The sequence below is a fragment of the Talpa europaea genome (genome assembly GCF_964194135.1).
Source record: "Talpa europaea genome assembly, chromosome: 3".
NCBI classification, from domain to species: Eukaryota; Metazoa; Chordata; class Mammalia; order Eulipotyphla; family Talpidae; genus Talpa; species Talpa europaea.
The window spans coordinates 136249412-136263891 of NC_140069.1; the positions used below are offsets into that span (position 1 = coordinate 136249412).

Sequence of the window (14480 nt, forward strand, 5' to 3'; positions counted from 1 at the left end):
TCAATTTGTAAAAAATACAAGCTTGTTCTTTTTCATACTTTTCTCTGTACACATGCTCAAGTCATGTCTCAGGACATGTTCTGTGTAGACGGGTAAGGACAGAGGTAAGAACAGGTGACCCGCCCCTTCCTGCCTGCAGACCAGCCCAGCCACTGGCACAGCCCTTGAGCTCCTCCCCACCCCCACTCCTGGTCTGTGCCCATTTTCCCCTTTTATTTGCTGAAACCTGAGGTGTGGGGAACTAGCTGCGGAGTAGGAACTGGCTGCAGGGTATGGGTGCTTTTTAGGTTTTCTTCTATTATCCAGAATGATCCTGGGAAGCTGGGAGCTATTTCCATTGCCTAGGGTCAGGCAGCACAGCCACAGATGGTGGCAGAACGGGCTGTGTCCTGCCCACTGCCCCACCCCAGGCTTCCAGCCCCACCCAGCACCCCTTCCCTGCCCCCAAGAGCCGGAGCCCTGGGTCTGGGTCTGTGCCTCCCCTCAACTGCATCATAACAGTGTGACCTTTACAGGTCTTTTAGCCTCCACGCAGGAGTTATAATTTGCTAATCTGCATAATAGGAGGAAATAATAATTATTTAATTTGTGGGATTGTTATGAACATGATGTGTGATAATGGGGCTCACAGAAATAATGAAGCATCTTAGAGCCCGTGAGACACTCATGAAGGTGAGACTTTCCTTTTGTTCTGGGGGTGAAGGTCCCTTCTCAACATCAGTGTCCCCAGGGTCTGCCGCTCCCTCTCTGGTGGTCAGCCTGCCCTACACCCCCTCCGCTGGGGCCACAGTGCTGCCTCCTCCCCAGCACGATCCCGTGAACTCACCATATTTACTCGCTGAGGTCCTGGAGACAGTGGAGTTGTTCACTGCATTGTAAGCTGTCACCTGCTTGGACACTAAAGCCACCACGGAACCATCCGGCACCTACAGGGAAAGCAAGCGCATGTGAGGCGTGGGCACAGAAACTCTGCCACCCAGAAGTAAGGGCAAATCGTGATGAGCTTGGTCCTAATGGGATAAGCCATGTCTCCCCGGAGAACTAGGGGCCACAGGAGCTGCCGGCTTTCCCTAGAATCGAACAAGACTGATCTGAGCTCTGGTTGGCATTCTGTGTGGCTTACTCTCGGTCTTCACAAGCTACCTGCCACCCTGGGAAAGCACCAGCCTTCAACTTCAGGATCTCCCAAGAAAGGGGACTGCGCCCTCATCCTACAGGCAGTATGCCTGCGAGCAGCCTCGCTCTCGAGAGGTCAAGGTTTCCTGGCTGAGCAAATGTGAAGTGGAGTGAGAACTTGGCATCCAGCGACTGGGTCACCCTGTTACTCCAGGGAGCTAGCTGCCCAGTGAGCCGGCCTCCCTCTTCCACGTCCGCCTCACCTGGTAATGGGCCAGCGTGTTCAGTCTCTTCCAGTCATTCTCGATCTTGGTGGTGATGTCTTCGTCCTGCAGGATCATCCTCGCCCCACTGCCTTGTCGCCACTCTGCGGGGAGAGCGGTGGCAGCTCAGAGCAGTCCTCAGGGCCCATGGGAAGCCGGAGGACCCTGTGCAGGCCCCTCCAGGGCACCATCTCGAGGGCACATCCACAGACGGAGAAGAACCAGAAGGTGCTCCCAGAGCGGGCGCAGGAGCCACCAGAGCAGAAGGCTGAGTCCCACTTCTCACCTGAACAAACTCTGCTCCAAATGGGGTAACATCATCTGCCTTCCCTGCCTACCTATTTGCTAGGGCAGCCACATCGTCAGGAAGCAGATACTTAGTGAGTGGGGTTGAATGAAGAGGCAGGTGGAAAGCAGTTAAGAAAGCACTACGCAAGAGCCAGGTGGCATACATCAACCTTGCTTGATTGCAAGGTCTCGGAGCTAATGGTACCACCGCTCCAGGCTCAGTCAGTGCACGGCCTGTTCTGGTTCCAGGGGTGTGTTGTGCACCTAAGGCTGACAGGTGGGCAGGGGGAAATGCCTGAAATGCATGGCGAGATCAGCAAACTCGATTCTTGTGAGCAGGAACAGCCACATCCCCGAGGGATAACAGCCGAGGTGGATAACAGCATCTTGACGATCTAACACCCAATTATTAGGTGCTATAGGTATATAGTTACATCCCCAGATTCTCCTCATGGGCCCAGACACCTACAACACAAGGGCTCACTGATGGGTCCCACGTGGGGAAATGGAAAACTGCTTCTCGTCTACCAAATCCCCATCATCACACACGGTACAAGGCACATGGAGATGCAGAAGGACATTCCAGTCTCGAAATGGATGCACATGGAAACCCAGGTGTGTGCCAGACACACCCCAGCTCTTGTGCATGTGCCTGTACACATCTGCACATGCACGCATACACACACCAGAAAGGAAAAATGGCCTTTTAAGTTCAAAGGCAATGTGTCTTCCAGCCAGGAAGCCAGGAATCTGGTTTCTAAGCAGCCAGGACCCTGCACAATGCCTCCTGGTCTTGAACTTGCAAGAGCTCAGGGGCTGGAATGAGTTTCTGGCAGTCCTCACCCCACAAACAATTTCAGATTCCCTTCCTCTGTTCCTCTCCGGTCGAGGCCGAGCTGTGGGTCTATGAGCAGGCACAGTTTGGCAGAGGCACCACTGATTCTCCCCTTCCTGGGGCATGTGGCAAGGCTAGTGGTGCAGATGAAAAACGGGCCAGGAAAGGGAGGTGGCAGCCCTTAGGACGAGTAAAGATGTTCCTAAAATCCAAAGACCCATCCGAGTTCCTGGACTGGCCTGCTGCCTGGCTTAGAGCTTCCTGCAGTGATGCCAGGCCATCTCATCCCATCCCATCCAGGCATGAAAACATGAAGATGTGATAAGTGCTCACTGGAGTGGAGCAGGAGCCTCACTGGGTCTCAGCGCCAGTGATGGCACAGCTGGAATTGATGGTGGCAATTAAATTCTGTGGCTGGGAGGGTAGTGTGCAAGAAGGGGAACACCCCGCCTAAAGGCCTGGTTGCCAGTGTGGGTCTGTTGTGTTTTGTTTGCCGTGTTCTTTGGTAGTCTAATTTTCCATATGAATGCATGTTATATTATTTTTGAGTGGCTATGGCAAAAGATTATCTCCCAGCCGGTCAGGAAGCTGATATGCATGCCGTACAGTTGGACTTTGGTGGAGACCAGCTTAAGCCAAAGAATTCAGTAGACTCAGGCTTCAGCCCAGGTGCACGGCAGATCCTGAAGGACAAACCTCTTGGCTCACCTGCCTCGTGAATGGTGCTGGGTCAAGTCAGCATGTGGGGGTAGTGGGTAGTAGAGAGACAGCTTCTTCTTGAGAAGCAGGGGGTGAGCTTTGGATACTAAGTTCACTGGTTAGATCCAAGGAAGAATGAAGTCTCCTCCACTGAAGAGGACATGAGACTTGCCAGGATTAGATGGGAAAGAAACCAGCCCAGGAACAGCTTCCTGGTTCAGTAGCTGGTTCAGTAGCTTCCTGGTTCACCAGCCCCCTTGCAGCGAGAGTTGCAGCACAACTCAGTGGGATCTAAACAAGCCACACAGGTGGTGAGCTGAGCAATGACAGCTGGAAACTAATTCTGGAGAGAGAGGCAGGACTTCCTTGTTGCACTGCTACCCAAAAGTTGGGCAATATGCAGCCTGTGCAACTGTACTCAGCAACCCTGGCTCTGAGTCATATCTGGTAATTATGTAAGCAAATGAAAATCAGTCTCCCTCTATGCCCCCGGATGAAAAAAGTAGGGCAGAATGTGGCGGTGCTCCCCCAGGGCAGTCAAGGAATGATAGTTTGTCCTTGATTTATAAAAATGATGCTGCTCAATGCCTACCAGCAGGGCAGACCCAGCACCTGGGACATAGTAAGAATGTGTTGAATATTCATTAAAGTCATAATGACTAAGTGAATAAATTCACTTCATAAGTGAATGAAGGAAGGAAGGTAAAGGGTGAGTGAGTGCGTGACGGTGGCCTATTTTCCAAGTGGCAAAGGATTTCTACCTGGTGCTCCAAGGTAGGCAGACAAAAAGCCAGAGTGAGAGGCTCCACAAGCAACCGGAGACAGGTTGAGATCCTCAGAAATAGCACCAGGCATGTCCATTGACAGGAGTGAAAGATCTCAAATTATTATCACTCATTCTACAAATTTACTCCAGAAATTAACCAAGTAGATTGAGAGGACAGACCTAGAGGTCATCACCCCAGGTACTGCTCATTCTGCTGACTAGCTGTGCTCTCTTGCAGAGGCATCGACCAGACTCCTCCCCTGGGCGGGGCACCGACTGGGCTCCTCCCTTGGGTGGGACACTGACCAGGCTCCTCCTTTGGGCGGGGCACTGGCCTAGGTCATGGAATGCAAAGATGCAGGAGAGGATTCCCCATATGCCAGGAGTTCTCAGCCAGGAAGGCATACGTAGCCACAACCTGGGACAACGCAGCATGGAGTCTGCCATGCCTGAGTCCACCAGGTGTGGGGTGGGGGGTGTGTGTGTCCGGGGCTAGGGGAGAGGTAGTGATGGCTGGCTGGGGACCCAAGCAGTGGCTGCACCATAATGTTAACGGGCTACTGTCTCCACCCACATACTTTGAGCCCCTGCATCCCAGCAGCCACAGCACTTCTCTTCCTGTAAAGCCAAGTTTGCTGATGGGGCGGGCCATGCTTGCTCCATGAGTGGAGGTTTTGGGGCAGTGGTGATATTTGAGGGACACCAGGGTGGTCAAGGGCAGCAAGAAACATGCTCTTCATGATGTAGATGCTGGGTCACAGGCTCTGCAAGAGGAGCATCTGGTGCCCCGATCCCGCCAGACCAGCCTCTGCTCTCATGGGGAATCGGTGAGCAGTGACTGTTGTCTTTTGGGTAATTGTCTCAAAAACGTAGGAATGTCCATAGCGAGTGAAAAAAGACCTAGCATGCCATGCTAAGGGGTCTGGGGTTGAGCTGAGGGCTGCAGGGACAGGGGGTGTGTATGGGGGAAGGGGAGCACTCGAGGGACAAGCCAGGAGGTCCCTGCCAGAGAAGGCTGCCCTTGGTCAAGGCAGACATGGCAAGGGCTGGCTAAGGCAGGGGCTGGATGTGCTGATGTCGGGGATGACTGGTTTCATCCACAGACCAGCCCTGGAAGGAGAGGGGGTGCACAGAGCACATTGCTGGCCGTGTCCTGAGGGTCCCCTACTTACCAGCAGGTGCTATGCTGAGAAGGGAAACCCTCCCAGGGTGCTCAGCACCTCACTGGCTCTGAACTTCGTGATGTGCGCGTGTGTAGACAGGCACACAACAGGGGCATGTGCACACTCATGCATACACACACATATTCATGCACACGCCTTATTTTACCCCAGGGAGGGGACACTTAAAGCTCTGCAACAACCCCCTCACCCACAGGCCAATCTTTCTATCTCCATTTCTGTTTTGTCACCACCCAACACAGGCCTGGGAGGGCTGAGCAGGATCTTGCTGGGCAACGCCCACCAGGCTGGCTAGAACCAGCTGAGCCAACCCTTCTGACCCAAGAGGGGCTAACTGCCCAATTCACTGCCTACAGTGAATGTCCCCACCCACCCCCAATCTCCATTCCTCTCCAGAGACCCTGGGAGCAAGTTCCCACCGGGAGCGCCCACCAACCCTGCACAGGGTCACTCTGCCTTTGCAAACAGGGTCCCAAGCAGAAGACTAGAGGAGGAGCTGGGACTCACAGCTGCCTACCTATCAGCAGGTGTCTGAAGGGACACCTGATAGAGAGCTCGGAGACCCTTAACACCCTGCCACCCCCAAGTTTGGAAAGCGTGCATCCAAGCAGAGCTGGGAGGCCATGACAGTATAAAAATGCCACTGCAAATGAGGTCAGAAAATTGTCCAGAGGAGAGTGTGAGCATCTAAAAATGTTTTGTTAAAAAAAAGAATAATTTTATTTGTGAGAGGAGTTTCTAAATTATAAAATGACTGAACAATGAAGCTTGGGCCGCAAAGAAAAAACACCTGCACGGAATGTGCTGCAGGCACCTAAGGTATTGAGTCTTGCAAACTGAAAAGTGCCTGCCCGGCGGGCGGAAGCCCCTCCCGTGGGAAAGGAAGCTCTGCTCTATTTGAGTGTACAGAGACGAGCTAGGGTTAGTGGATATTCTTGAATGTGGGACACAGGGGTTCTGGTGTCTGCCTGCTGTGTCAGAGAAGAGTTAAAAAGACAGGTGGTGGGTGTGGGGACAGAGGGAAGGTGACCCGGCCATTCACATGCAAGACACCGGGAGAAAACGGCCAGCTCTGACCTCTCTGGCAGCTCCTGCCCAGCAGCACCGAGCCCTGCTCCAGGCTCCACGCACAAAGGACAGACACACGCACAATCCAATTTGTTACACTTCCACCTTCCAGGAAGAGAGGGAGGTGAAATAAAAAAGAAAAAAATCCCATTATCTTTATCTGTCCTCCTCATCAGGTGCAGCGGAAAATGCAAACTGGGGAGACTGCGGTTGTGAACTCTTTATATTTCACTCGGAAGATAGTGTATCTTTTTATTGCACAGAGGAATTACTTATTTGAAAAAATATATCCTTTCAGCACGAAGTGAAGGCGAGACAGAGAGGGTGACAGAGTTCCAGAGCCATTGATAGGGCATTTGCATTAAATTAGAGGGATCTCTGGAGGTCCCAGCCTACCAGGAGACTGTAGGGAAAAGCAGAGGTGCTCTCTGCACCACCCTGCTGTGTGGCCAGGGCCTGGTCACTGTACCTCTCTGAGCTGCAGGATTTCCCTTTGAGCATTGAAACAGAACAGCAGCAATGCTTTCCTCTGGGGAGGACAGAGAGGAGACAGAAAGAGTCCCAAGTGGCTCAGGAGATGAACAGTCCTGTCTTCTGTTCCTATATGAAGAGGTGAGGAACTTCTCCTCATCACAGGGGGGGCCCCCATTCCTGTCAGAGGGTGGTCCAAGATGGACTCTTAGGATACGTTTGTTGGAGAGTTTAAGCAATGCAAGGGGACACCTATACCCTATACCTGTGGCTGGAAAGGGACAAAGCTGGGGAGAACAGCCCCATGCAGAGCAGAGTAGGGTGCCCTGGGTCTTGTGTTTTGAGCCCCACCTGCTGGCACAGTCCCCAGCCCCTGCCTGGGACATCTTTCCTTCCCTAGTTTCCAACAGACTGGAATGAAGGCTGGCCCTGTGCCCTTCACTTTGGCTCCTGCGACGGTTATTTTTATTTGTCAACTTGGCTGGGCCATGGTGCCCAGGTATGTGGTGAAACATTATTCTGGGTGTTCCTGTGAGGGTGTTTTTGGATGAGACAAATATTTAAATTGGTGGAGTTGGAACAGAGTGAGTTGGCCTCCATAATGTGAGTGGACTTGATATAATTTGGTGAAGGCCCAAATAGAACAAAACTGCTTTCCTTCGAGCAGGAGGGACGTCTGCCAGGAGACGTGACTTGGGTCTCCTGCCTCTCCCTTCCCTTACATAGTTTGGATTTGCCAGTCTCCATGCTATACACTGAATGTTAGTGTCCCACCCAAATTCTGTGTTGAAGTCTTAAACCAATGTGATGGTACACAGGGCCTTGGGAGGTGACTGGGTCATGAGGGTGAAGCCCTCATAAATGGGATTAGTGCCTTTATAGAAGACACCCCAAAGAGCTCTCTTGCCCCTCTGCAACGTGAGGACACAGCAAGGCCTCACCATCATGGACTGTTCTGACGTGTTGACCATGGCCTTGCCAGACTTCAGTTCTATGAGAAATCAACTTCTGTTGTTTCTAAGTTACCCCATCTAGGATTCCTGCTAGGCCATAATCAATTGAGTTCTCCCTAACTGCATGAACCAGTTTCTCCACATACATCTTTCTATACACAGATGCGATGGTCCTGTTTCTTTGGAGAAACTAATTCAGTTCCCCATCTTGGTTTCTCAGTGTCTGCCAAAGTCTGGTGATGGGATGGAGGAGGCCAGGGGAAGCCCTCCCTGGAGGAGCATTGAACAGAGGTGTCAGGAGGGAGGGGCTAGGCCAGGTGAGGGGTCACAGTGATGATGAGGGGCATGTGGAAGGGGGTGGGGGTGGATTTACTTGAGACAATTGCAGGGGTGGCCTAAAGTGTCCTGCTTCCCACCAAGCTGGGCTGGGACAGTCTTGGTTTGCTTTGCAGGGGCAGGCGGCATGGGAGGGAATTAGTCTCCATTAGTTTCTGCCTAATGCCTGACACCCTCAGCTCTGGGAGCAGGGGGCATGGTAGGGAAGGGGGTGATGCTTAGCTGTCTTGTCTCTTTCCCAAGCACGTGGCGAGGGAGTCTCTCTGTGCCAATGTATGCGAGTCCCTTTGGCATAGATTAATTTTTGATAATAATCACAGCTCACATCTGTAAATTGCTTTCAGGCTTTCAAAGCACTTTTACCTACAAGATGGGAAAAATGTGCTTTGCCTCTTCCTCCCCTTGGGGGCCATGAGGCTGAGTGGAATAGTGTGGAAGGTGCATTTGGGTCTCTGAGGAAGCCCCATTTTCCTTGTTATATAATCTGGCTTTAGTCGAAAGAAGACCAGTTATGGGGGTGACTCCAAAACCTGTTTTTCATTTCAACAAAGATCATTCCTCAGGCAAACATAGACTATGGGAAGTCTTCCTGGGGAGTGTGGTACCACTTTCCCAGTGGAATGGGGCCGTGAGGCCCCACTTCTATGCCTCACCCCTTTATCCACTCCTGCTGTGGGGGCCTTGTTTCTGGGTTCCTTTCACAGCACCCATGATGGGAGAAGCAGTCCCTCTGTACTGAAGCATTAGCAGCTGTGGTGAGGCCCAGTCCCTGCTAGGAGATGGCCCTTCTTTGGCCTGAGCAACCTCTAGTGCAGAGAGTGGCAGGTCTTGGTTGTCAGGCTGCCCTTGGGCTTCCTTCACTCATGGCGGATGGCTGCTTTGGATACTGCCACCTTCTCTCCAGATGGCTGACCATGAAAGCTGAGGAAACCTTCACATCTTTTCAGTAATACTCTACTTTGCTGGGCTTGTACCACCAGGTCTTTTTTTTTCAAGATTTGTTTATTTATGCATACAAGAGCTGGGGTACAGGCCAGAGGTGTGGGGTGGTGAGAGGATTCACCAGAGACAGAGTGGGGAATAGAACAGGTGGATTGACTGAAGTACACTGCTGAGGGGAGCAGCGGGCCAGGAGAGGTCTGCCGTGCCATGTGGGTTGCTCCCTTGCCGGGGATTGAATTTGTGCTGCAGAGGCTGCAGATAGTTTCATAGGTTGTGTCTTAACCCCTGCGCCACTAGACAGGCCCCCACCAAGTCTTTTAAGGGGACATTTTCGAAAGCTAGTAAGAAGCCTCTTCCCATCCCACACTCAGGTGTGAGGATTCCAGGTAGGGAGAACTGGCTCTGAGCAGCATCAACCAGCTAAGACACAGTCTCTCCAGGAGTGCAAGTGGGCACAGAAGGGGTGGCCCCTGATTCTGCATCCTGAGGTGCCCCTGTTAGTCTGGGATTGAGAGGACCTCGAAGAACATGACCCCATCCTTCCTGAGATCCATCAAGTGTTTAAGCCACCATGGGGTGGGTGTGTTCACCACCCAAGCCCTTTTCTGGTCAGGGAGAGAGGCATTTCAGGGCACAGGTTGGGTCTTGGTGCTGCAGGTCAGGCTCTGCAGCCCCAGCTGCCTCCCTTGTGGGAAGTTGGCCATTCCTAAGCACTGGAGGCACAGAGTTCTAGGGGCAGGCACGCAGTTCTAGATGCAGGCATGCACGCAGGCACACATGCACAGCTGTCCCAAATACCCTCGGCATGAAGCTCCCTATACCAGCTCCCCATTACCCCACTATGTCACAATCACCTCCCAGACTCTGTGCAGACAGGGACACAGGGAAGTCAAGACTGGAATCCCCCATGGCTCCCACAGATAAACAGCAAGAAAGGTGGGTGCTACCTGGTTACCCTAGTAAGCTCAACTCTGGAATATCCATTATGGAGCACCCCATCTAAGTTTGGGGGCATGGAACACAGGGTCTTCCTTCCCAGTAACTGTCTTCTCTCCCACTGGTTCATGTCACCAGTGTGGGATCCTCATGGCAGCAAAGTTACCGTGTGCAGACACACTGTCCACTCTGACCACACCAGGGACCACTGCCCAGCGCCACACACACCACCCCCCAAGCCCCCACATAAATTCCCATGTACATTTCCTTCCCATTCCCCAAACAACACACACAGAGACACCTCCAAAATGAAGGGGTGCACATGCCTGCCCCACCTGCCCCCGGAGCCAGCGCTCCAAGCACAGGGCCAAACACACCCCACCATGCACCAAGAGGATGCAGTGAGTGAAGCAATAAGATTGAGATGAATGAGCAGAACTCCTTGAGCCGGCGTCTCCAGGCATCAGAATTTGGGGGGCGGTAGAGCAAGGAAGGGAGGGGGATGAAAATTCCCTGTGGATTTTAGCAAATAGCAGGGATGCCCATCTGTCTTGGCTGGCTTAGCCAAAGCCAGCTTAGAGGCCAGATGGAGGGATTACGGGCCCTGGAGGTCCTCCCACCCCTAAGTTGCCATGAATCTCCAGACACAGCACATACCCATTCACGACTTCTCCATGCCCAGGATCAACAAACAGGCGCAGACCAGTGTTTCCCCACCGTCTTCCCTATCAGTTCTATTCTGAGAATCAGCAACAGCAGCCATTACTTACCCAGTGTGTACTATGGGCCAGTAGAAGGCTTTTACGTGCATCGACTCCATTAATTTCTACTATAAGGTGAGCACTATTATTATTTCCATTTTATGGGGAAGGAAACAAAGGCACAGAAGGATCAAGTAACTTGACCGAGGTCACCAATAGGGCTTGGTGGCCCCAAGTCCAGGTACGTTGGACATTGACCCACGATGCTGAATGGCCTCTTTGGAGTCTTCGGCTCCCAGTTAGGATGTCCTCAGGACACTACCCTATGAAACACTGCAGAGAACTATCTGGAGCCAAGCCCAGCCAGCCCCAAGGGGCATGGCCTTGTTTACATAGGCTACACGATCGATCTGCTCATGGAACATTCAAATAAAATTCATCCTGCCCCCCAGCAGGCTGTCATATCTTATTTTGCTGTATTTTCTCTCTCCAGCCTCCCTCTCTGACCCAGATCCCTCCTGTCTTAGGTAGTCAGCAAAAGTGACAGATCCAGAGCAGAGGGAAAGGGAGTAGCCTGGGATGCAATGAAGACAGTGGCAAGACCACAGACTATGGGAGCTCTGGCTCTAAATCCCCTTCCCTGCACAACTGACACCCCCATGCAGGGACTGCAGGCAGGTCTCCAGCAGATTGCCATCCCACCTTGCTTCTTACTACTAAGCAGCCATAAAAGTGCCCTCTTCTGGACTCTCCAGGGACCATGAAGGCACCCACCCTGGGCTGCTGGGGGCCAGGCTTACCTGCTGACCCTCTCCCCTCTGCCCCCTGCACCCTGGCCGCACTCTGCTGCTGACAGGCCAAGGAAAGATGGCTCCGGCTATCGCGGGGAGTGCCTGGGGGGCCGCCTACTCACCCAGGTCCATATCTGCAGCCTTGGGCCGGTGGGAACAGGGCACATTCTTGAAGATGGCATCCAGAATCTTCTCCTTGACCTGTGTGATGGTGTCGCAGTTGAGAATCTTCACTGGGACCTCCGGGCTGTTGGCATTGTCTGGGTTGACACAGCTCAGGACCTGGGGGAGAATGAGGGACAGGAGGCACATGGTAGGGGGCAGCAGCAAGGGCTTTGGGACTCCCAGCTGCATCCAGAGTCCTCCCCTGCAGCTGGACTAGAGAGGCGTGGGGGTCCTCTAGCCCAACTGTGTTCCCCCCAGGCCCTCAGGCCTTCTGTCCAGACAAGCGGCAGGAGTAGGAGCCATACACTTAACTTCCCATCACAACAAACTTCATTAAAATCCTGGCTGTTCCAAGGGAATAATGTGCGAGCAGGTGGAGGCACAGAGGGGAAATCTGCATGAGAATGGACACTAATGCATGCAGGCACGCACTTGTATTTTCTCACACTCTCACGCACGAGCACACACATGCACGCCTGCATGCATACACACAGGCGCCATCTTGGCAGCCCCGGCCCCCCCCTGAAATCCCCACCCCCACCGTGTGTGCCAGTCTGTCTTTCTCACTCCCTCTCAGACACATTCACACTAATGGGAATCTGACTCCTGTCTCAAAAGATTTCATGAGCTTCGATTTTTGTAAGGGCTTCGGGCTGATGGGAGGTTGGCGAATCCATAAGAAACCTTAATTTTCTTCAAAAATAACATGGTGCCCTTTAAAAACTGCAGTTTCAGGTGGCTGAGATCCCTTCCTGCTTCTGAACCTGAAACCTGGTGTTGGAGGAAGAGACCAGTGCCTGCTCGGGGCTTTAATGTTTCTGGAACTAGTTTGAAAAATTAAGATTCTGCTTAAAAGCACCAAACAGTATTCCTTTAAAAGTTCTGGGCTGTTTCCAAAGAACTTTCTTCTCTTGCTGTTCGCCAAGAGGGCTTTCTACTTGGATGCACAGGGTCTGGAGGAGGAGGGACCCCAGTGGGCACGGGGTGAGGATTATAGGGCCCAGTTGCTGCCACGCCATTCTGCATACTCCAGTCCTTGCTTCTGGCTGGGCTGCCCGAGCCCTCTGGGTCTCCCCCTCTGATCTTTCACTGCCCCCCACCCCCGCCCCAACCAATTCCCAGTGGCCCATCTGGTTTGCAGACTCAGACAACAGCCCTCCTCCTGCTCCTCCTGGCGATGGCACCCAGGCCCTGGATGGACACCTGCCTTTCATTAGCAGCCAGACTGCCGTCAGCTCCAATGGGAACATGCTTATTCCATTAAGAAGAAAAAAACCTCTGAAACATATAAAACTGAACTCTCACCCTCAGAATGTTCTAAACTAAAAAAGATGGTGGGAGGAAGTCTGGACCTCGTGTCCCTCTGAGTGGCCTCTCCCAGCCATGCCCTTCCTGCTAAGAGCCCCCTTGGTGGTCAAGCTCAGTCTGATGCTTTGTGTGGCCTTGTGCTCTGGGCTGTGTGCGTATGCGTGTGCATGTGCGTGTGTGCTGTGTGTGTGATTCAGTCTCTGTCAGGCAGTGGTGTGGTTTTTCTGGTCTGCCTCCCCAAGAGAGCAGGAAGCACAAGCTGCCACCTGAGTATGACCTCTTGGCATTTCTGCTCTGCTGGGGCTTACAGTGGCCTCGTGAAGAACTCTCTGGGGGTACTTCAGGGCATCCAGAGATGAAGCCACAGCCCCACTGAGGGACAGGGTCCCCTGACACTGACCAGCCCGAGGTCCACCAGAGTCCCCTTCCCCCATGCCCCAGTCCCTGTCTCTTGGCCAGTTTCTGAGTAACCCGCCTTGTTTTTTTTCTGCCAGATCAATGCTTCTCTAAGTTCAATGTGAACAGAACCACTGGAGAGTTGTCAAAATGCAGTCTGACTCTGGAGGTCTTGGATGGGGCCTGAGCGTCTGCATTTTAAAAGGCTCCCAGGTGAGCATCTAGCACTTTAACAAGGTCCCAGATGAGCATTTCACATTCTAGCAGGTTCCCATGTGATCATCTAGCATCCTGGCCAGCTCCCGGGTGGCTGACCGTCTAGCATTTTAGCAGGGTCCCAGAGGAACTCCTAGTTTTCTAGCAGGATCCCAGATGAGAATCTAGGATTCTAGTAGGTTCCCAGGTGAGCATCTAGTTTTATAGAAGGCTCCCAGGTGGGCATCTAGCGGGCTCCTGGGTGGGCATCTGTATTTCTAGCAGGTTCCCAGATGAGCAGCTAGTGCTCTAACAGGCTCCCAGGTGAGAAGCTAGTGCCCTACCTGAAGGCTCCCAGGTGATGCTGAGGGGCCTAGACCAGGTTAGTCCACATTCTGGCATCTATTGTGTCATCACTCAACCCTAAAGACTTGCATTTGACTATATGGGGATGCATCTCTGGGTCTCTTGGGGTGTCTCATGCTTAGCAGTTATCCCTCAGCCCAGAACGATTCATCATCAACTGGCCCCAAGCACCCAGGCCCCTCACGTCATGGTCGAGTTCCACTCCTTCCCTTCTTGCTAGTTGACTCCATCTTGAAGTGTCTGGTCAGTTCTATCTGCTTCTCACACACTTTCTTCCTTTTCCTGCTCTCCAGCCTCTCCCCCCAGCCCCCTTGCACAGGGGAGAGTTTCCCTTCACAGGCCTGAAGGTGGCCAAGGAGGCTCCCTGTAGCCATTTCTTCTCCAGGCAAAACAATAGCAATTTCTTCCCCCTTCTCGCGAGAAGTCTCTTCCCCAGGTGTTTCCACCTTCACGGCTGCGCTCCCTGACCCACTCCACGTTCCTCGGATTTTCTTTAAGTCGAGTCATCTGAAACCAGGCTGCTGCGCTAACAATAGTTTGGCCTCTGAAATAAAGGATGCTGCAATTTGAGGAGAGCATTATCACAACCCGTGGTGTTGGATTCAAAATGGGGGAGCTGCTGAGATGGGAAAAAAGAGAAAGCAGGGGAGAGATCTGGCCTGCGATGCTTCCGCGGTAGTTCCAGCTCATTAAAAATCTCTTCA

At 52.7% G+C, this 14480-nt stretch overlaps 1 protein-coding gene across 1 annotated transcript in view; it reads right to left on the reverse strand.

Annotated features, from left to right (window-relative positions):
• Positions 1-14480, reverse strand: part of PLXNA4 (plexin A4) — a gene marked incomplete at both ends in the record, with an annotated part of 338923 nt that overhangs the window by 15198 nt on the left and 309245 nt on the right. Inside the window, 3 exons of the mRNA XM_084230521.1 lie at positions 827-926; positions 1380-1483; positions 11469-11628. Of these exons, the coding sequence (XP_084086647.1) occupies positions 827-926; positions 1380-1483; positions 11469-11628 (364 nt within the window). The remainder of the gene's footprint in view (positions 1-826; positions 927-1379; positions 1484-11468; positions 11629-14480) is intronic.